The 23,018-nt window shown below is 34.7% G+C and overlaps 1 protein-coding gene across 4 annotated transcripts in view; it reads left to right on the top strand.

Annotated features, from left to right (window-relative positions):
- Window positions 1-23,018, top strand: part of LOC114093088 (ankyrin repeat and SOCS box protein 12) — a 117,510-nt gene that overhangs the window by 55,433 nt on the left and 39,059 nt on the right. For all 4 annotated transcript variants that reach the window (XM_071606745.1, XM_027935782.3, XM_071606746.1 and 1 more), the window contains one exon: window positions 20,802-20,928. In XM_071606745.1, coding sequence (XP_071462846.1) covers window positions 20,802-20,928 — 127 coding nt within the window. The remainder of the gene's footprint in view (window positions 1-20,801; window positions 20,929-23,018) is intronic.

The raw sequence follows: 23,018 nt of genomic DNA on the forward strand, positions 1-23,018 counted from the left end.
CCTCTACTTTAATGGAAGGAGACCCTCAGAGTTATACAAAAGTACATACAAGAGGAAGTGAGGGGAAGGGGAAAAATAATACAAGGGGGACAAACGAATGTCAGTAGAGGGGGCAGAGAGAGAAGAGGGGAGGGGAGGGGAGGGGAGGGGGGATAGTAGAGGATAGGAAAGGCAGCAGAATACAACAGACACTAGTATGGCAATATGTAAATCAATGGATGTGCAACTGATGTGATTCTGCAATCTGTATATGGGGTAAAAATGGGAGCTCATAACCCACTTGAATCAAATTGTGAAATATGATATATCAAGAACTATGTAATGTTTTGAACAGCCAACAATAAAAAATTTAAAAGAAGAAAAAAAAAATATATATATATATTTTTAGTTGTAGGTGGACACAATGCCTTTATTTTTTTATGTATCCTTTGTCCTGTATATTTACTGAATTCTCTCTTGCACTAGCTTACTGGTCAGCTAGTAATATAACAGATAATTCCATTTGTGTCTCCCAAAAATATTTCCCAGTTTTTGTGGATTGGCTTTATGTTGGTGTACACCTTCAATGCTTAGCCACACCATTCATAACTCTGCCTTGGTCTTCATTTTCTGCTTGTATAGAACCTAAAAATCAGCCACAGATGAAAGATTAGTGTCTTAAATATTTTTGAGTATGTGTTCAGCCCTGAGCAAGTGCTTAGACTTCTATATTCTCTGATATATGCAGGAGCTTTTCAAAGCCCTTATTCTCCTATCTATCTCCTTCCCTAGTTGCTTCCTTTTCAGGATTTTCATTCTCTGCTGATTGTCCCATCTATCATCAGGTGGCTGTCACTGGTATACTGTCAACAAATATCATACAGGCTACTATGCTAACTCTGTAAGACATTTCCAAGGTGGACAAAACAAAAAACAAGGCCCTGAGCCCATCCTTGCGGGCCAGGAGACAATTGAAAATATATAATCACAATTTTTGAGATTAAGGTCTATATTGCCCATCTGGCAGCAGAAATTTACCTAAGCAAAGTGGCCCACCATCCCCAAGGTTACCACTAAGTTGGGTTATGGAATAGCAGGGAGATAAATCAAAATGTTTTAGCAATCTCTTACCAAAATTTTGTCGCTTCTTCTTTCATTATGCATTCCCCTGATTATTTTAAATTGTATTAGATTCTAGAGTTTTGGAAAATGTAATTCTTATAGTTTTTGCTTGCTTAGTCATTCTTTTAGTGGAAGGATAGAGTTTTGAAGTTCTCTACTCCATGATGTTATCAATGTTATCTACTTCAACAATGTTATCAATGATAGATATTTTTTGTCACCATTATTATTACTGGGTTTGGGTGTTCCAGGTGGGGGTTCCAGGTGGGGAATTGATATAGTTTACATGTGATTATTGATAAATGTAATACCAGAAATTCTTCTGCATTTCTTCAGAAATCAAAATTAAATCGAGTGAAAACTGGAATAGATATATTTTCCCTACTCCTCCCACTAAGTAAACTACCCCTGTATATCATAAAACCAATATTAAACTACAATAAAAGACACATAGAAGGAGGCAAATTGAGTAGACTTCACAAGTCAGAAGAAACAATATGATGGCAAGTTCTACGGTTTTCTTTTTGCCTCGTATGTCCCAGACTTGGACCTAAAGAAGGTGGTAGCACAGAAAAGCCAAGGGCATGAAAACCCAAAGAATCCTGTTCTGTCTAGCTAAAGAACCAGGAAAGAGACAGCCTACTAAGACAGAAATCCTTAGACAATAATAGCTCTCTTCTTGTTATACCCTACAGAAAGAAAAAAAAAAAAAAAACTGGCACCCCAACCAATCCACAAAGGCCAAATTAGGAGTCAATATTTTCTGCCCTCATCAAGCTGGAATAAACACCTAAATATCCCTGTACCTCCCCACTGGTGGTGTTAGAGAAGGCCAAATGGGGATTGGGATTTTCATCCCCAGTGTATACTTCCCTTCCTCTAATGTTAGTGAGACCATGTGGAGAGCCTGGACTTCTACTTTCACTCAATAGGAATATGGTATTTGTCCCCCTTCCTACTTGGATAGTATCAGAAGAAGCCTTTTGAGAGTCAGGAATTTCACCACCACCCAGCATTAATGAGGCCATGCCTTGTGGTATCATTGGAGGTATCATGGGGAAAGGTAATGAGGCATATCTGTGCATCTTATGATGTTATCAGCATATGTCTAGTGGGAATCCTGCCACTTTTCTTCCATTTAGTAGTACTTTGGAGGCCCTCCCCAACTCAAGTGTCAATATAGGCTAAGTGAAGAGCTTCAACTTATACTCCCTCCTGACCTATAATGAGGAGGAACTTCCTACTTTGTTGTCCCAAGCCAGAAGAGGGTCATAGGAAACAAGCCTGGTTAAACAGAAAATCTAATTAAAATTCAGAGACTCTTAACAACATTCCCCAAATGTCTATTTAATGTGAAAATCAGTCATCAGAACAAAAGTGTGGAAAATATCAACTTGAATGAAAAAGGTAGTACATGCCAATACAAGATGACAGTGATGTTAGAATTATCTGACAAATATTTTAAACAGCAATCATCAAGATTCCTCAAGAAGCAATTCAAAACTTACTTGAAATAAATTTTTATAAGTCTCAGCAAAGAAATTGAAGATACCCTGGCATGGTAACACATGACTATAATCCCAGCTATTCAGGGGACTAAGGCAGGAATATTTTAAGTTGAGGCCAGCCTGGGCAAATTGGTGTGAAACTATCTCCAAAAAATTTTTTAAAGGGCTAGGGATATAGATCAGTGGTAGAGTACTGACCTGCATGTGTGAGGCCAAGGGTTTAATCCCCAATACTACCAAAAAATAAAGAAAAACTGAAGATATGAAAGAACCAAATGGAAATCGTATAATGGAGTAATACAGTAACAGCAATGAAAACACAATAGGCTCAATAGCAGAATGGAAGGGAGAAATGAAAGAATTTGAACTTAAGTAAAAATAGGAGTAAGAGGGGGAAAAGTGTAAGAGAAAACTGACTGAAAAAAAAAAAAAAAAAAAAAAAAAAACCTCAGTGGGACAATAAGAAACAAACTAACCCTGGTATCACTGGACACTTGGAAGTAGTGGGCAAAGACAGAGGTGCTGAGGGAATACTCAAAGCAATACAGTTGTCTCTTAGAATCCAATGGGAATTGATTCCAGAAACACTACCCGCTGTGGAAACCAAAATCCATGAGTGCTCAAGTCCCTTACATAAAATGGCCTAGAATTTGCCTATAACTAGTGCACAGTCTCCCGAATACTTTAAATCATCTTATAATACCTAATACAATGTAAATGCTATATAAATAATGGTTATACAGTATTATTTTATACTAACAAAAAAATCTGTACATGTTCAGTAAAGATCAACCATCATAGGCCTAATTACATTTGTTTTTGATAGTAGCGATTGAATCCAGAGATACTCAACCACTGAGCCACACATCCCCAGCCCTTTTTATTTTGAGACAGGTTCTCACTGAGTTGCTTAGGGCCTCCCAAAGTTGCTAAGTCTTTCTTTGGACTTGTCATCCTCCTGCTTCAGCCTCTTGAGCCACTGGGATTGCAGGTATGTGCTACTACTCTTGGTCTAACTACACTTTTGTTCAGCAAATGGTTGAATTTACAGATGCAGAACCTATAGATATGGAGGATAAGTGTAATGGCTGAAAATATCCCAAATATGGTAAAAGACATAAACCTATAGATTCAACAAGATGTGTTACTATCAAGTAGAATAAACCCAAAATTCACACCAAGAAATATCATAGTCAAACTTATTAAAACAACAAAAACATTCTTGAAAACAACAACAGAGAAATGACACCTTAAAAGGGAAAACCATTCAAATGACAACAGATTTCTCACCAGAAATCAGGGAAGCCAGAAAGAAGGTCTCATTTTAAGCACTGAACAAAAAGAACTATCAATGGAGAATTTTTAACTGATGAAAATATCCTTCAGGATTGAAAGAAGGATGAATACATTTTCAGATGAAAGTGAACTAAGAATGTATTGGTAGCAGACATACCCTAAAAGAAAAGCCTAAAAAATTTCTCTAATGAGAAAGGAAATGATAAAACAAGGAATCTTGAAACATCAGAAAGGAAGAAGGAACAATGGAAAGAATAAAAATGTGTAAGTATGATAGACTTTCTCCTCTTGAATTGTCTAAATTATTTAACATTAGAATCAAAAAGTAAAACATTGACGATATGGCTCTACATATATAGAGATAAAATATTTAAGACAATTTTAAATGGAGGAGAAGAAAGGGATGTAAAGAGAAGAAGGGTTTGTACACTTCACTCAAACTTATAAAATATCAATACTAGTAGACTGTGATAATCCACTCATACACACACACAGTATGTGTGTGTGTGTGTATAAACATATATATATGTGTGTGTGTGTGTGTATGTATGTATATATAAATAAATTATACTGCCTAGAGAAACCACTAAAAAGTCTGAGTTAAATTCAAAAACATTTTAATGAAAACAAAATTTAAAAATATATATTCCAGTGCTGGGATTGTGGCTCAGTGGTAGAGCACTTGCCTCACACATAGGAGGCACTGGGCTTGATCTTCAACACCACATAAAAATAAATAAATAAAATAAAGGTATTGTGTCCATTTATAAATATATATATGTATTATATACATAATATATATGTGTGTATATGTATATATATGCATATATATATATATATATATATATATATATATATATATGTATATTTCAGTAACCTACAGGAAGTCAGGGAAAGAAAACAGAAAAGAGAATGAATAGAGAAAATAATAATATAGAATTATTAAGTTCTAATATCATAGTTATATATAATTTAAATGATCCACATATACAAATTAAAAGATAAAGATTAGAAGAGTGGATAAAATTAAAACACTTTATGCTGCTGTAAGTAACTTGCTTTAAATATAATGACATAGGTAGATTGAAAGTAAGAGGATGGAAAGATATATATCATGAAAATGTAAATGAAATCAGGAATGGCCATATTAATATCAGATACAGTAGACATCATAAAAAAGAAAATTACTGTAGACAAAGAGACAATATAAAATGATAAAAAGGTCAAGAATAATAAATATTAACCTTAAATATAAAATATGTGAAGCAAACAATGACAATACTGAAAGAAGTTATAAAGAGAGCTACAGAGTTGGAGATACCAATACTCCTCTCTCAACAGTCAATAGAATATTCACACAGAAAACCAGCAAGGAGAGAGAAGAAATTAACAACACAGTCATTCAGCAGGATCTAATTCCTATGTGTATACCAGTCTACTCAAAAACAGAAGAATACACATTATTTTCAAGTACTCATAGAACAAAATACCAAGATAGATCATGTCCTTAAAAAATGCTCAATATACTTTTTAAAAAACTTGAAATTATATGAAATGTTTCTCTAATCAAACTAGAAGTCAATAACAGGAAAATCTATGAACACATAGAAACTAAGTAGCATACTTCTAAATTATCCATGTATATAATAAAGTTTCAAGGGAAAATTCATTGAAATAAATGAAAATACAACATACCAAAGTTTGTAGGACACAGCTAAATTAGTGCTGAAAGGGAAATGTATTGTTCTAAATGTCTACATTTGAAAAGAAATATCAAAAAAGAAAAGAAAAGAAATATCAACTATTCTTAAGACAGCACGTCAATACCCCAGAAAAAGAAAATTATAAACAGGGAGGATATAAAGATCGAAAGAGTGACAAAAAAGAGAAAACACAGGTTACTACCTATGTCTGGAATAAACCAGGGATTATAACTATGCACCCTGCAGACATCAAAATAATAAAGGAATACTACAACAACTACAGTCAGTAAGGAGGATTTCATCAGTATAATGTCAATGCTGAATTTCTGGTGGGAATGTGTGACAAGCATCTAAATCATATCTGCAAGGAATATATGGAAGTATACTCATTAGTTTCTATGTGCTTTTATTTTCCTGTTATATTTCTGCTATTGACTTCTAGTTTGATTCTCTTATGTTCAGAGAAAACATTTTAAATTATTTGAATTTTTAAATAGATGCCTATTGAAGTATCCTATAGACATCTGTAAAAATGTGTACTGTTGAACCTCAAAGGGAAAGGCAAATCGTGGTTGATTCTCCCATAAAATGTTTACTGTGTAGAACATGTAAGACAAATCTATAGCTCCAACCATGTACCTGTGTTGTTTTAAATGTCATCCATTAATGTATGATATCTGGCAGAGGTGCTCTAAAAAAGGGCACAGCATTCTTTAGCTCTCTGTGATCTAATAGTTAATCTTCATTTAGTGTCTTTAAGCACCAGTCCATACCAGGGGATTGAAAGATGAGATGGAAAGAATAAGTGCCCAGTGTATCACAAGGTCAATTAGAACATTTCATAATCCTTCAGTGCCTTGCCTTGTATCATATCATATTTACCACCTACACCAGCAAGGGAAAGTTAACTGGTTCCCAGCAGGCAACAACCACCAACAATATAGAAACCTTAAGTTTGTTCCAAGAAGAAGTCTATTCAAATAATGGGAAAACAGATAGCTTTAAGGAGTACATCCAAGATCAAAGCTCCTTTTTGTAGAACTCAGGCAATGTTAATATTTAACTAAGTAATTGTTTCTTTATCCTGCAAAGCTGATCATCTCTTGTACAAGGTAAACGATGAAGTGAGATGGACATTTTAGAACAGCAGTGATTTCTGGGATTGAGGAAATTTGGGTACTCATGTCTAACAGAGACAGCAAGTATTCAGGTTTTGGAATCAAACCACAGTTAAGGGTGATTGCTACAAGTAGCCAGTTTCTGCAACTGCCAGATCACTATGTGGGAGCAGATCCCTGCCACTAGAAGATATCAGAATCAGACTTCAAAGGCAGGACTGTCTAATCTGTTTTATATTGTAATCTAGCCCTAGTAAGTATTGTTATTCCTTCAACAATTTACCAGATATCATCCAATTTGGGCACCCCTTGTCTCTAAGGATATAATAGTTTGCTTGACCTACAGGGGGCAGCATCGCCATTGATAGTAAATTCAAATTTAGGCCAAACAGAGTGAGTTAACAGGCAATACTTGAGTTTGTCTTTCATGAGTTCCTTTCAGATCCAGGGAAGTTCTGACCTTTTAAATTATTTTAGCACTACACATTATTGCTCAGGAAGAGGATTTATACATATCAAGAGCCTGCCTGAGAAAGAACCAGGTAGACTCAGGACTCCCTGGCCTGAGTTTAGTATCCTCTAGTCTTGCCAAGTTATCATGCTTCATGCCATCTGTTGCCTGATAAACTCTCTTTCAACATCACCAGCTGATGAAGGAGATCTTTGGCTTCAGCTAACTTTTTCCATTGACTGTCTGCCCAGGCCTCAGAAGAGGCCTAATATAGGATGGGCAGTACTCCATGCCATAAAAATCCACATCAACAAGGTATTTGTGGGTGGAGGTCCAAAGCCTCCTGTGAGGGTCATTTCTACTTCCCACACTTACTATGTAGAATCCTTTAGCAGTGACACCACTTTTTCTATCTTTCTACTATGACAATCAGTTGTGTATTTCCACTGTGAAGTGTTTACTCCCTACTAGATTTATTCTATGTAGTTGGGCACCCCCTTTTAATTTAGTTCTGGGCTAGCTACTATCTTAGTCCATTTTGCACTGCTATGGCAGTATACCACAGACTGAGTAATTTATAAATAAACAAATTTATTTCTCTCAGTTCTAGAGACCAGGAAATCCAAGAGCATGATGCTAGCATCTGATGATGGCCTTTATGCTATGTCCATCTCATAAAGAAGAGTAAGAAAAGGCAAAAGTGACAGCAAGATGGGACTGAATTCACTTTTAAAATAAACTCACTTGCTAATTAACCCACTCTTGAGACGATATTAATCCAGTTATGAGGACTCTGTACTTCTTATTAGACCCACCTCCCAAACAGGTACATTGGGAATTAAGTTTTCTACACATGGATGTTGGAGCATGAATTCAAACTGGACCTCAGCACAAGAAAAAAGACATGTTTTCTCCTCCAAATGATAACTGACCCTTCCTTTCAAGTACCACCCCCCCCCCCCTAGTTACTGGCAAAATAGAGGATAAATTATCTCAGTCTTTATCATGGTAACACCATGCTGCTTTTGTATTTATTCTACTTTTTTTTGTAGTGGAGATTGAACTCAGGGGCACTTTTTCACTGGGCTTTATGTCAACTCTTTTTATTTTGAGACAGGGTCTCTCTAAGTTGCCAGGGTTAGCCTTGAATTTGTGAACCTCCTGCCTCAGCCTACCTAGTAGCTAAAATTACAGACATGAGCTACCACACCTAGAACCATGCTGCTTATTTCTTTAGAGGACACCAGTTCTCTTCACCAGGGTCTTACCCTTTGACTCATCTCCCACAGAAATTTGAGTTTCTACCTCTTCTCTGAGCATGTCCTGGTGGAAAGTACCCACAAGGCCCAACATGTTCCTCATGGTTTGGAGTACCTCTTAAGTAGCTACTTCCTTTGGAATCCTAGGAAGGGTAGGGATATAAACTTATCTTTAATCACTTCAAGTAATGCTTTAGCCAACTTAGCCAAAGGGTGAGGATCTCAACATGATTTAATTGAAGGACTAGAATGACAATATCTGCAATAACATAATTTGGTGTCATGCTAGCTGCTTGCAAAACCATCTCTCCCAGTTGTGCTTGGGACTAGCCTTAGCCTGACATTTCTACATTATTGACTTGTTTGCCAAGGACCCCAAATTACCAGCCTGACCACAGGGAGCTCTCCTACTATAACCTATAATGGGGCCTGGGGTAACACACTCATGATTCACAGGTATGCACAGTTCCACTTTCTGTATTCAGGCTCCCAGATTTTAAAATATCCAGTACTGACTAGTGGGGGACCCAGGTGGGTTTGCTCATGTTCCCTAAGCAACTGGGTGTCTCAAATCTTGAAAACCAGCTCCAGTAGCATGAGTTCACTCACATACTGACATTACCACTTATCTAGGCTGATGAGGAATAGTGGGGAAGCCACAAAGTGTTATAGAGTACAGTGTAGCACAGAATGATGTTATGCCAAATTTAATGTAGGGGTGTTCCAAATTTAAGTAACAAATACTCAAGGCTCTCTGGAGTTTTTTGTTGTTGTTGTTGTTGATTGATTATTCCACTGATTTGATGGACCCTATTTTATTTCTTGCTCATCACCAAAACTCCCACCTTAATGCTAATTACAATGAGTTCAAATGATCTCAGGTCTCATCAGAGAAAAGATATGACCTCAAGATTTGCAGTAACACATTCAATTAGCTTTTTATGTATGTGTTTAGGGCAGAGACAACACTGTGACAGGTTTATATGGATGCAGAGACCAGCACTCAGGAAAAGAGGACAAGGAAACTCCTCCAAAGAACAAGGGGCTTGTTTGTCTAGCTTCCTAGACAGCATGGTAAAGTATTTGTGGGTCAGAGAATTCTAAAGGTCAGTCACAACATGGCTTCTTTATTACCACAGAGTTTATTTCATCTATGACTAGCTGATATTTGCAAGGTATGCAAGGCAATCAGGCTCAAAATGGCTAAAGAAATGCTTATTTAGGCTATTTAATGCAAGCAGAAAATTTGAGTTTGGTCTTTTGAGCTAATGGGTTCCCCATCTATTATGAAGAAGAAAACAACATAGGGCCAATATATACTGAGGCCATCTTTGGCTCATTTTTATAATTGGACCATATAATGTATAGCCACTCTAGAAAAAAATAAATGCAAAATACAATATTTGCCAACAATTGTACTAATTGCATTCCTGGGCATATATCCCAGAAAAATGAAAGATTTTTGTTCACATAAAAACTTATATGAGAATATTCATAGTGGTTTCTTTAATTAAAGTCCAAAATTAAAAACAAACCTGTTGTCTTTCAACAGGTGAATGGGTAGTTATACAAGCTGAAGTATATCTTTACCTTGAAGTACTGCTCAAAAATAAAGAAAAGCAAACTAGATAAGTGCAACTTTGATTCTTAGTTATTGATAGACCTTTATTTTATTTATTTTTATGTGGTGCTGAGGATCAAACCCAGTGCCTCATACATGCTAGGCAAGCGCTGTACCACTGAGCCACAACCCCAGCCCAGATAAGTGCAATTTTTTGCAAAGAATATATTAAATGAAGAAAAAGCCAATCTCAAAATGTTTTTTACTGGTATAGTTTCGTGTGTGTGTGTGTGTGTGTGTGTTTGTGTGTGTTTTGAAAAGACAAATAAATGGAACATAGGTTAATGTTATTCAAGGGATAAAAACAGTAGGTTATAAAGAATAGGGAAGCAGGTGTGGCTATTGAAAGACAACAGGAATGGGCTTTATGGTGATAAATTTGTTGGTATTGTGACTATCATTGTCGATATCCTGGTTGTGGTATTGTACTATAGTTACCCATTGGGGACACTGAGTATAGGATACATGGACACACTATTTTTTTTTAAAGAGAGGGAGGGAGGGAGGGAGGAGAGAGAGAGAGAGAGAGAGAGAGAGAGAGAGAGAGAGAGAGAGAGAGAGAGTATTTTTTAATTTTATTTTTTAGTTTTCAGTGGACACAACATCTTTATTTTATTTTTATGTGGTGCTGAAGATCGAACCCAGTGCCCTGTGCATGCCAGGTGAGCATGCTACTGCTTGAGCCACATCCCCAGCCCTAGTTTGTATTTTTCATTTAGAATCAGGGTCTCACTGAGTTGCTTAGCACCTCACTTTTGCTGAGGCTGGCTTTGAACTCCCAATCCTCCTGCCTCAGACTCCCAAGCCCCTGGGATTACAGATGTGGGCCACCAGGCCCAGAAAATTACTTTTAATTGTAGTAAAATATGCATAATATATCATCATAACCATTTTTCTAGCTCAGTGGCACTAAGTACTTTCATTTTGTTATATAACCAATGTGTACAGCTTTTTGATCTCACAAAACAAAAGCTTTATCCCCATGAAAAAAACAACTCCTTGTTTCCCTTCCCCCAAGGCCAATCATTCTACTTTTTATCTCTATGAACTTGACAAATATAGGTCTTCCATATAAGTGGAATCATACAATTTTTGTTGTTTTGTGTCTGATTTATTTCACTTAGCATAATGTCCTCAGGAATTCATATTATAGCATCTGTCAGAATTTCCTTCCTTTTTAAAGCTGAATAACATATAATTGATTTTATATGGCACACTTTGATAATTTATCTGTCAGTGTGTATTTGAGTTGTGTCACCCTTGCCTTTTTTTAAATTAATGCTGTTATGAACATTGATATAAAGTAATTTTTTAAATCTCATCTTTTAGTTCTTTTGATGTATCACCAAGAGTGAAATTGTTGGCTCATGTATTGAATCTATTTTTAATTTTTGGAGGAACAACCACAGTATTTTTCATAGTGGCCTCACCATTTTACAGAACAGTGCACAATGGTTCTAATTTTTCCACATCCTCACCAACATTCTTTCCCTTCTTTTCTTTCTTTCATTATAGCCATTCTAATGGGTATGAGGTGATTTTGTGGTTTTGATTTGCAACATCTTTTCATCTCTTTATTGACTATTGGAATTTATTTGGAGAAATATCTGTTCAAATCCTTTGAACATTTTTAAAAATATTTTTTAGTTGTAGTTGGACACAATAACTTTATTTTATCTTATTTTATTTTATTTTATTTATGTGGTGCTGAGGATCAAACACAGTGTCTCACATGTGCTAGGCGAGCGCTCTACCACTGAGCCACATCCCCAGCCCCTGCTTTGAACATTTTTGATTGGGTTATTTTTGGTTGTTGGATTTTATATATATTCTAGATAGATTCCTTATTAGATAAACAGGTTGCAAATATTTTCTTCCATTCTTTAGGTTGCCTTTTTACGCTCCTGATAGTGTCCCTTGATGCAGCTGTGATTTGAATATCCCCTCCAAAACTCAGTGAAATTTAATTGCCATCACAACAGTATTCAAATGTGATCAGCATGAGGATTTTTTATGCCATTATTGATAGAAAGAGTTAATTATCTCAGGAGTGGGATCCTACTCAAAATAATGCATTCTGAGTGCTTTTCTTCTCTCTGCCATGTGTGCTCACTTGTTCTTCTGCCATGTTATTCTGCAGCACATAGGCCCCTGCCAGATACTAGCATTAGACTCTGGGACTTCCCAGCCTGCAAAACTGTAAGCCAAACAAGCTTCTATTGTTTATAATGTACCCAGATTGTGTGATATTCTTTTATAGCAACAAAAAATAGAATAAGGCAGATACACAATTTTTTTTAACTTTGATACTGAACTGTTTATTTATTTATTGTTGTTGTTTCCTGTGCTTTTGATGTCATATCCATGAAATCCTTGCCATATCCAATTTTCTGAAGGATTTACATTGTTTTTATTAAGGGTCATATAGTTTTAGCTCTTATATTTAGGTACATTTGAAGCTAATTTTTATTTAGGGTGAAATTTACTATTTATGATAAGGGTTCCAACTTCATATTTTGTATGAGGATATAAAATTTTTCCAGCACAGTTTTTCAGAACTCTGTCCCTTTCTCCACTGAATTATTTGTCATTCTTATCAAATCATTTCACCATATATACAGTGATTTATTTCTGGGCTCTCGTTTCTGTTCCACTATTCCAATTTTTTGCCAGTACCACATTGTTTTGTTTGCTATAGCTTAGTAGTAAGTTTTGAAATCAAGACATATGAAGCCTTCTACTTTGTTTTCTTTTTCAAGATTGTTTTCATTGTTTGGGGTCCCATAGAATTTTCAGGAAATAATTTTTCCATTTCCATAAAAAGCACCATTGGAGGGGCTGGAGTTGTAGCTCAGTGATAGAGTACTTGTCTAGCACAAATGAGGCACTGGTTTGATCCTCAGCACCACATAAAATTAAATGAATAAAATAAAGGTATTGTATCCATCTACAACTAAAATAAATATTTTTTAAGAGAGAGAGAGAATTTTTTAATATTTATTTTTCAGTTTTTGGTGGATACAACATCTTTATTTTATTTTATGTGGTGCTGAGGATCGAACCCAGCGCCCCGCACATGCCAAGCAAGCGTGCTACCGCTTGAGCCACATCCCCAGCCCAATAAATATTTTTTTTTTAAAAAAGACACCATTGGAATTTTAATGGAGGTTACATTAATCTGTAAATCACTTTGGGTAGTACTGACAGTCTTAACTATATTGTCTTCCCATTTATTTGTGTCATCTTCAGTTTCTTTCAGTAATATCTTCTCTGTATAAGTCTTTATCCCCATGCTTAAGTTTATTTCTAAGTATTTTATTATTTTTGATGCTGTTTTAAGTGGGATTGTTTACTTAATTCCCTGTATTTAGAAATAGCGAAAGTGGGTTTCATTGCTTACTCCTGATATTAAAGGAAAAGCTTTCAGTCTTTTACCATTAGGTGTGATATTTACTTGGCTTTATCATATAATTGAGATAACTTGCTTCTGTACCAGTTTATGGGCTTTGATCATGAAAGAGTGTTGCATTTTCTCAAATGCTTTTTCTGCATCTGTTTGAGATGACTGTGTGATTTTTTTACCCTTTCTGTTGATGCAGTATATGACATTAATTTGTTTGCATATGTTGAACCATTCTTGAATTATAGTGATAAAGTCCACTAAATTGTGGTATATGATCCTCTTAACATGCTGTTGAATTCAGTTTGCTAGTATTTTCTTGATTATCTTTGCATCTATGTTCATTAGCAATACTAGCCTATAATTTTATTTTCTTGTGGTATCCCTATATAACTTCATAAGAAGGTAATGCTAGCTTTGGCAAATGAGACTTTACCTCCTTTTCATTTTTTTGGAAGAATCTGCATAGTATTGACATTAATTCAAATATTGAAGATAATTCCCCAGTGAAGCTTCTGGTCATGGCTTGTCTTTCTTGGGAAGTTTTTGATTCTTGATTCAATCTCCTTACTCAATATTAATCTGTTAAGTATTTTTCCAATTATTCATTCTTAGTAAGCTGTATGATTCTAGGAATTTAGCCATTTCTTCTAGATTATCCAATTTTTTGGCATATAATTAATTGTTCATACACGTTGGATATCCTTTATGTGACATGTTTAGGACCAATAGTGTTTCATATTTCTTTTTTTTTCATATTTTTATTGTACACTTTACTGGTTAAGCATCCCTAATCTAAAAATCCAAAAGCCAAAATGCTTGAATTATAGTATTTATCATCCTTTTTTTGTAAGTTGTATCAGTTGTAATGTCACCTTTTAAATTTATGATTTCATTTATTTGACTCTCCTATTGTTTTTTTCTTGGTCTAGCTAAAGGTTTGTCATTTTAAAAAATATTCTCAACAAATTTTTTATTCTGTTTTATTTATTTATTCTTCAATCATTAATTTTTCATTTCCCCACTAACTTTTAGCTGGTTTGTTCTTTACTTAATTCCTTAAGGTATAAAATTAGGTTGTTGATCTGAGATCTTTCTCCTATTTTAATGTATGTGTTTATTACCATAAATTTTCATTTTTATTACTATATTTGACCAATGTATATATTTATGGGGTACCATGTGATGTTTTGATATATGAATACAACTTACAATGAGTAAATCAAGCTAATTAACATATCTCTCACCCATCATTTTTTATAACAAGACATTTAAAATTCTCTGCAATTTAAAAATACACCTTATTATTAACTATGGTCACTGTGCTGTGCAATAGATGTCAATCTGACTGAAACTTTTTACCCTTTGACTACCATCTCCCCTTCTCCCCTCTGCCAGCCTCTGGTTATCACCATTCGACTCTCTGATTCTATGTTTGATTGCTTTTGATTCTACATATCAACTAGATCATGCAATAACTTTCTTTTCTGTGCTTGGCTTATTTTACTTAGTATAAGTCCTTCAGTTCCATCCATGGTGTTACAAATGACAGAATTTCCTTCTTAATGCTGAATTGTGTTCCATCTTATGTATATACCATTCATCAACTGGTGAACACATGTATTGATTCCATTTCTTAGCTATTGTGAATAATCCTGCAATGAACATAGGAATGCAGGTATTTCGTTGACATATCAATTTCAGTCCCTTGGCTATATATGTAAAAGTGGTATCCTGGATCATACTGTAGTTCTAAAGTTCTATTTTTATTTTTATTTTTTGTGAAACTTTTATATTGTTTATCTTTTTAAAAAATATATTTCATTGGGCTGGGGATGTGGCTCAAGCGGTAGCACGCTCGCCTGGCATCCACGGGGTGCTGGGTTCAATCCTCAGCACCAAATAAAAAAATAAAGATGTTGTGTCCATGAAAAACTAAAAAATAAATATTAAAAAATTCTCTCTCCCTTTAAAAAATATATTTCATTTATTCTAATTAGTTACATGTGATAGCAGAATGAAATTCGATTCATATTACACAAATAGAGCACAATTTTTCATGTTATATTGATAATGGCTACACTAATAAATTTACTTTTGTGACTCATTTTGCTACATCCTATACATTATGGTATGATTTATTTTTATTTGCTTCAAGATATTTTCTAATTTCCCTTTTTATTTTTTTGACCCATTGTTTGCTTAAGAATATATTTTTAAATTTCCACATATTTCTGAATTTTCCAGTTTTCCTTTTACTGTTGATTTCTAGTTTTATTCCTTAGAGAAGATGTTTGGGATGCTCTCTGTCTTAAATTTGTTGAGATCTGTTTTGCTACCTAACATGATATATTTTTGGAGAATGGTCCAATTGCTTTTGAAAAGACTATTGTTGGGTTGAATGTTTTGTATATGGCTTTAGATCCATTTGGTCTATAATGTTCAAGAACGTTGTTTTTTGAAACAAAAAAAAAATGAGACCTAGCTCTCCTTCCTCAGTTATTATACCCATTATTGAAAATGGGGTATTTAAGTCTTCTTCTCTTATTATTTAATAGTATTCTTCTCCCTTCATGTCAGTCAGTGCTTGATTCATTTAGTTTGGTGCTCATATCTCTAAAGTTGTGTACATATATTTGTAATTGTTATGCCTTCCTAGTGGATCAACTTTTTTTCACATTATAACATCCTTTTTTGTTGCTTGTGTCAGGTTTTGTTGTTTTGCTATTCTTGTTGTTTGGGGTTATGGGTCTCAAAACCAGGACCTCACACATGCTAGGGAAAAGGCTCTACCATTAATCTACATCCTTAACTCTGTTGTGACAGTTTTTGATGTTTATTTTGTCTCAAAAAATAAAATATAAAAAGGGCTGGGGATATGGTTCAGTGGGTAAGCAACAGTGTGTTCAATTCCTGGTACAAAAAAAAAAAAAAGTTTATTTTGTCTGAGAGAAATATACACACTCCTGGTGGTTTTTTGTTGGTTTGTTTGTTTTGGGGTTTCTTTTGGTTGTCATTTGGATGAAATATTTTTATATCTCCTTAATTTCAGTATACATAGGGAAAGATTTACTTTAATTATTTTGCTAGTTGTTTTTTTTTTTTTTACTTTGTACTTCTTTTGTTGATCCTTTCATATCTTGCTGTCATTTTCTGTTTCAATGTTTTGCTTTTGTTACTTTATTAGTATGGTTTCATTCCTTTTATGTTTTCTTCTTTTGCAAACTTTCAGGGTTTTGTTGTTGTTATTTTATATTGTTTTGGTTCTTTTATATGTATGCAGGACAGTATAATTCATTTTGACATAATTATAAAGCATGGAATACATCTTGTTCTAATTCAGTCCCCAATACCTTTCCTTCCCCTTCCCTCCACACTCTAGCCCACTCTGTTCCTTTTAGTGTTCTTTCTGCCACTTACCCATAGTTATTTTTTAAATTAGCTTCTTGTGGATATACATGATGGTGAGATTCACTGTGATGTATTCATATATGTACATAGGAAATTATGTCAGATTCATTTCACTGTATTTCCTTTTCCCATTCCCCCTCCCTTTACTTCATTTCCTTTTGTCTACTCCACTGAACTTCTATTCTTTTCCCATTTATTGAGGATTAGCTTCTATATATCAGAGGAAACATTTGACCTTTGGATTTGGGGGGATTAGCTTATTTCACTTAGCATGATAGGCTCCCTACATCCATCCATTTACCAACAAATGCCATAAAGTCATTCTTCTTTATGGCAGAGTAATACTCCATTGTGTATATATTCCACATTTTCTTTATCTATTCTTCTGTTAAAGGACACCTAGGTTGGCTCCAGAGCTTAGCTATTGTGAATTGTGCTTCTGTAAACAATGATATGCCTTCGTCACTATAGTATGCTGATTTTAAGTCCTTTGGATGTATACCTAGAACTGGGATAACTGGTTCAAATGATCGTCCCATTTCTAATTTTGGAGGAATCTCCATACTGCTCTCCAGAGTGGTTGCAAATTTGCAATCCCAGGAACAATTTATGAGTATACCCTTTTCCCACGTCTTCATCAACATTTGTTGTTACTTATATTCTTGATAATTGACATTCTGACTGGAATAAGATTAAAATCTCACTGTTTGGGTGTTAAGTTTTTTGAGTTCTTTGTATATCCTGGATATTTATGCCCTATCTGAAGTACAGGTGGTAAAAATTTTTCTCCCATTTTATAGGCTCTCTCTTCACATTTTTGATTGTTTCCTTTGCTGTGAATATATTTAGTTTGGTACCATCCCATTTATTGATTCTTGATTTTACTTTTTGTACTTTGGGAGTCTTCTTAAGGAAGTCAGACCCTAAGCTGATACATTGGAGCATTGGGCCTACATTTTCTTCTAGCAGATACAGGGTTTCTGGTCTAATTTCTAGTCTTTGATCTATTTTGAGTTGAGTTTTTTTGGAGGGTTAGAGATAGGAGTTAAATTTTATTCTACTACATATGGATTTCCAGTTTTCCCAGCACCATTTGATGAAGAGACTATCTTTTCTCCAAGGTGTGTTTTTGTCACCCTTGTCAAGTATACTACCGAAATGCTTCATCGATTCAGTGCAAGTCCCAATGACATTCTTCATAGAAATAGAAAAGGCAATCATGAAATTCATTTGGAAAAATAAGAAGCCCGGAATAGCCAAGACAATCCTTAGCGGAGGAAGCAAAGTAGGAGGCATTACAATATCAGACCTTAAATTATACTACAGAGGTATAGTGACAAAAACAGCATGGTATTGGCACCAAAACAGGCATGAAGACCAATAGAATAGAACAGAAAACACAGGGACAAACTCACATATATACAATTATCTCATAGGTATTTTCTTTGTGGTAACCATTGAGTTTACATAAAATATGTGTCTATTTTAAGCAAATAACAACTTCAACATTATATAGTTTTCTTCCACTCTTATATTATTGGTATCCAAATTTAAATGTAAATTGTGTCTATTAATTGTTTATACTTATTTTAATATTTATTCTTTTAATTTATACTAGAATTAAATGCAATTTACTTACCAACAGGAAGATAATATAGTATTCTATATTTGTCTAAATATTTACCTTTGCTAAGTTTTATGCCTTCTTATTCTCTTTCACTTCAACTTAAAGAAGGAAGGTCTATGGTAATAACTCCCTCAGCTTGTTATTGTTTATTATTTTTTAGTTGTAGTTGGACATAATACCTTTATTTTATTTATTTTTATGTGGTGCTGAGGACCGAACCCAGCACCTCTCATATGCTAGGCAAGTGCTCTACTGCTGAGCCACAGCCCCAGCCCTCCCTCAGCTTTTATTTGTCTGTGAAAGGTACTTCCTTTCTCTCTTTTTTCCCATTTTTTAATTATTTTGTTTTGTTTTGTTTCTGGCTCTGGGGATTGAACCCAGGGGCATTCTACCACTAAGCTATATCCCTCTCCCTTTTTATTTTTATTTTTCAAGAGGGTCTTGCTAAGTTGAACAGGCTGGTGTCAACCTTGCAATTCTCTTGCTTCAGCCTCCTGAGTCACTGAGATTACAGGCATATGCCACCTCACCTGTCCATTTTTCTTTCTTTCAGTTTTGGAAGAGAGTTTTGTCTCAATAGCATTCTTGGTTGACCGTTTTTATTTTTTTTCCTTTCAGCACTTTTAATATATAATCCCACTCTCTTCTCACCTGCTAAGTTTTGCTAAAAACATCTTATGGATGTTTCTCTTTCATGAGATATGTCATTTTTTTCTCTTGCTACTTTCAAAATCCCTCTTTGCTTTTGACTTTTGACAATTTGATTACCATATGTCTAGTGTGGACTTTTTTTCATTTTTAATGATTTTATTAGTGCACTATAGTTATACATAATTTTAGGGTTCATTTTGTCATATTGACAAATGCATATAACCTAATTTGATGGATTTCTTTGGGTTCATCTTATTTGGGTTCTTTGGGCTTCTAAGATCTTTAATTTGTGAAGTTTAAGCCATTATTTCTTTGAATATATGGTCTGTCTTCTCCTAAAACTTCCATAATGCATATATTGGTTCACTTCATGATATTCCATAGGTTCCTTAACCTGTCTTCCCTCTTTATTAAAAAAAAAATATTTTTAGTTGCCAATGGATTTTTTATTTTATTTGTTTATTTATATATAATGCTGAGGATTGAACCCAGGGCCTAACACATGCCAGGCAAGTGCTCTACAACTGAGCCACAACCCCAGTCCCTGTCTTCCCTCTTTTTTGTTTCATTTTTTTTTTCTTTTTTTTTTTTCTCCTGACTGGATAATCTCAAATAGTCTGTCTTTGAGTTTGCTGATTCTTTCTTTTGCTTCTTCCATTCTGTTGTTGAACTTCTATATTGAATTGTTCATTTCAACTATTCTTCAGCTTTAAGACTTCTGCTTTTTTGAATTATTCTCTTTGTTGAAAAGCTCACTTTGTTCTTGGATTGTTCCCTAGATCCTTATGACCCTTTATATAATTATTATTTTAAATTTTCTTTTGTATAATTAATATATTTTCACTTCATTAGAGTCAGTCTCTGGAGTTTTAGCTATTTCCTTTGTTTGGATTTTTGCCTTTTTTCTTTATTTTCCTTGAATATCTTCGTATCCTCACATTAGGGGAAAAATCCCTACTTCTTCAATTTGTGTATAGACCTTCATCAGTCAGTGAGGCCAGAACTTCTGTGTACCTCTTAAATCTTTGTGGTGGTCTAAACGATTGTTTTTGTTTTAGTGGCCGGCCCCCAGATATCTAGAGTATAGTCAGTTTCATCAGTGCCCCTAGACACATTTTCATACAGATGCCATTCCTTTAGTAGCTCCTGGAGAAGTTGGAATGCTGGTTGTATAATCTATCTCTTTTCCTCCCCTCAGAGAAGCTAGGAGCCAGGATTTTAAACAATTCCCATTTTCTTGAGCTTTTAATCCCAGGGCAGGATCCTTGGTGCATACCTGCATGGTAGTTCAAGCTGCCACTTTGTTCTCTATCATCTGTGGGATATCATATGCCAGACCCAGTCAGCTCTCTGAAACAGTTGAGAAAAAAATCCAGTCTTTCAGGTTGCTCCTAAAAAAGTTGGAGTATTAGATATGTACTCCAGTTCCTTCTTTCCTCAGATAGAAGCTGACACTTGGAGTTCTGTCTGTATCCTATAGTACTGTGCTAGGAGTGGGGATTAGTATGTCTTGTCTTTAAGGTCATCAAAATTATATTACTTTCGTATTTTCCCACCTAATATTTTCTTTACAAAATGAAAATGTTGGTAATCAGTTCCTCCAGCTAAACTAACCCACTAACCCACTTTTCTTTTTTTATTTTTGTCTATTCAAGGTTCTGGTGTGGGATGTATAACCGCTTTGACAAAGGCCTGCAGCCCAAACAGAGTATGCTAGAGAGCCTCCTGGAAATTAAGAAACAGAGAGCAATGCTTGAAGCAGATGTGTATGAACTAGAAAAGGTAAGGAGAATGGTCTCAAAAAAGAGATTCTCTTGCCCCTTATTAGTAGGTCTAGTCTGTTTGGAGTTGAATTGATACTTATAGAATGCTACCTGGCTGGCTTATTATACTCTCTGACTTCTAAGTGTCCTGTGTCTAAAAAGCTCAGGATATAATGCCTTTTGTTTCCATACCATGATAATTATCTCAATGAGCTAGTTAAACAAGTAGATTGGTTTTTTATTTGTATCTGGACAGAATGATTAGGTGGAACAAGAAGGAATAACAAGAAATCAGTTTGGGGCACTTTATATATTGTATTTCCTTATATCCTTTAAAGAAACTTGTTAGGTATGGCTTCTGTTTATAGAAGAAATAGAAATTTAGAGAACTAAAGTAACTCAAATTCATATACTTATAAGTTGAAAACTAGGGTCTATCCTGCATCTTCTAACTGGCAAAGTCTTTCACCTGTCTACTACCTCATGCTCTGTCTAAAGGATATTTTCACTTTCAGGGATAGAACACTGATATATTAATACTTTACAACAGTGATTCTTTGAATCTTACACCCCTTTAAAATATGAAGACAGTGGCAGATATTTCCCTCGAAAACTTTGGTATATACGTGCATTATACAAGTACATGCAATTTTAAGCATAATTTAAGGGGGTCAACAGACTCTGAAAGCCCATCTATGAGTTTATGAACTCCAGTAAGAGCTTTTGCCTTATTGTACAAGAATATAATTTTTATTTTACTGGAACTCATAAAATCACAGTGATTTGTAATAAAAATGGTGATAATCCTTGGAGAGAGGTATTGTATAGTTTCATTTCAACATTTCATTTTATATTTTATTGTATTCTATATTTTCTATCTTTACAGTTTTATTGCCTTTTAAAAACATAGCAACAGAGTTGTCTGAGTGATAATATTAAGCACCATTTTAGTTTTTCTTCTCTGTATTGAAAAAAGAAAGTAACCTAAAAACACACACACACACACACACTATATACACACACACACACACGTGTGTGTGTGTGTGTGTAACCTTTACAGGAAAACTTCACAGAGTGATCTGAGCCTACTGGAATGAATGAGTCTCTCTCAGGAATCAGAGAAATCAGTTAAGGATAAGTGAGAGGGCTAGATTCAGAAAAGGATAACTGTTCTGGGTGGGACCTTTTGGAAAAGTCTGTGAATAATTAAAAGGGGAGGAAGAAACCCTAAGAAATTTCCCTACTTCTCAATTCTGTTTAGAGCTGCTTGTTTCCTATGATTTTAAATCATGCTTGAGTTCCCCCTTTGTTTTTGTTTATTTTTAATGCAACCAAGTAGCTGGCTATTGGGGCCCAAGAATGCTTTCAAAAGTTTGGGATCTGATACAATCACAAATAAAATTGGATACAATCACATGTGAAAAATGTATTTTCACAATAAAAGGATATTCACTTACTTATATGGAGCAAAAAAATATCTGACTTATCTGGCCTAAATGGGTTCACACCAGGTTCCTAAACAACACACCCTTTCCAAGAATTCTTTTCTAAAATGTATCCCTCCCCTCTGTCCTTCAAATAAACCCTTAGGGACCCTAGATTTCATAAGCAGCTCAGAATTTTGAATATTTTGAAAAGAGATCCTTGTTGATGTGTTTAATGTATAATTAAAAACAAGTGTCCATCTTTGGTTCTTCTGGTATTGTAAAGCCAAATCAACAAACATAATACAGCTATTCAGTGATCAGAGTTTGCAGTCTGCATGGGAAGGAAATAAAAAAATCTTCTTTGATAACAATTTTCCTAATTGGAAATATACCAATTTCATTGTTATACTCAATTTTATTGTATACTCAAGGTGTTATAGTTATTCTATTGGTGAATGACAACTGACAATGTGATTTCCCTGTCACTTATTCCCTTTGTTCCACCTAATCATTTCCCCAAGATCCAGATGCAGGGTCAGACCCCAACTTTCCACTTTCTAAATAAGTGAATTTGAGTGACATGCTTTAACTTCTCTGAGCCTCAGTTTCCTCATTTGTAAAACACAGGTATTATTTAATAAACTAATGATTTTCTTATATAGAAAGGAAATATTTTATGTAA

Source organism: Marmota flaviventris, chromosome X (genome assembly GCF_047511675.1).
Source record: "Marmota flaviventris isolate mMarFla1 chromosome X, mMarFla1.hap1, whole genome shotgun sequence".
NCBI classification, from domain to species: Eukaryota; Metazoa; Chordata; class Mammalia; order Rodentia; family Sciuridae; genus Marmota; species Marmota flaviventris.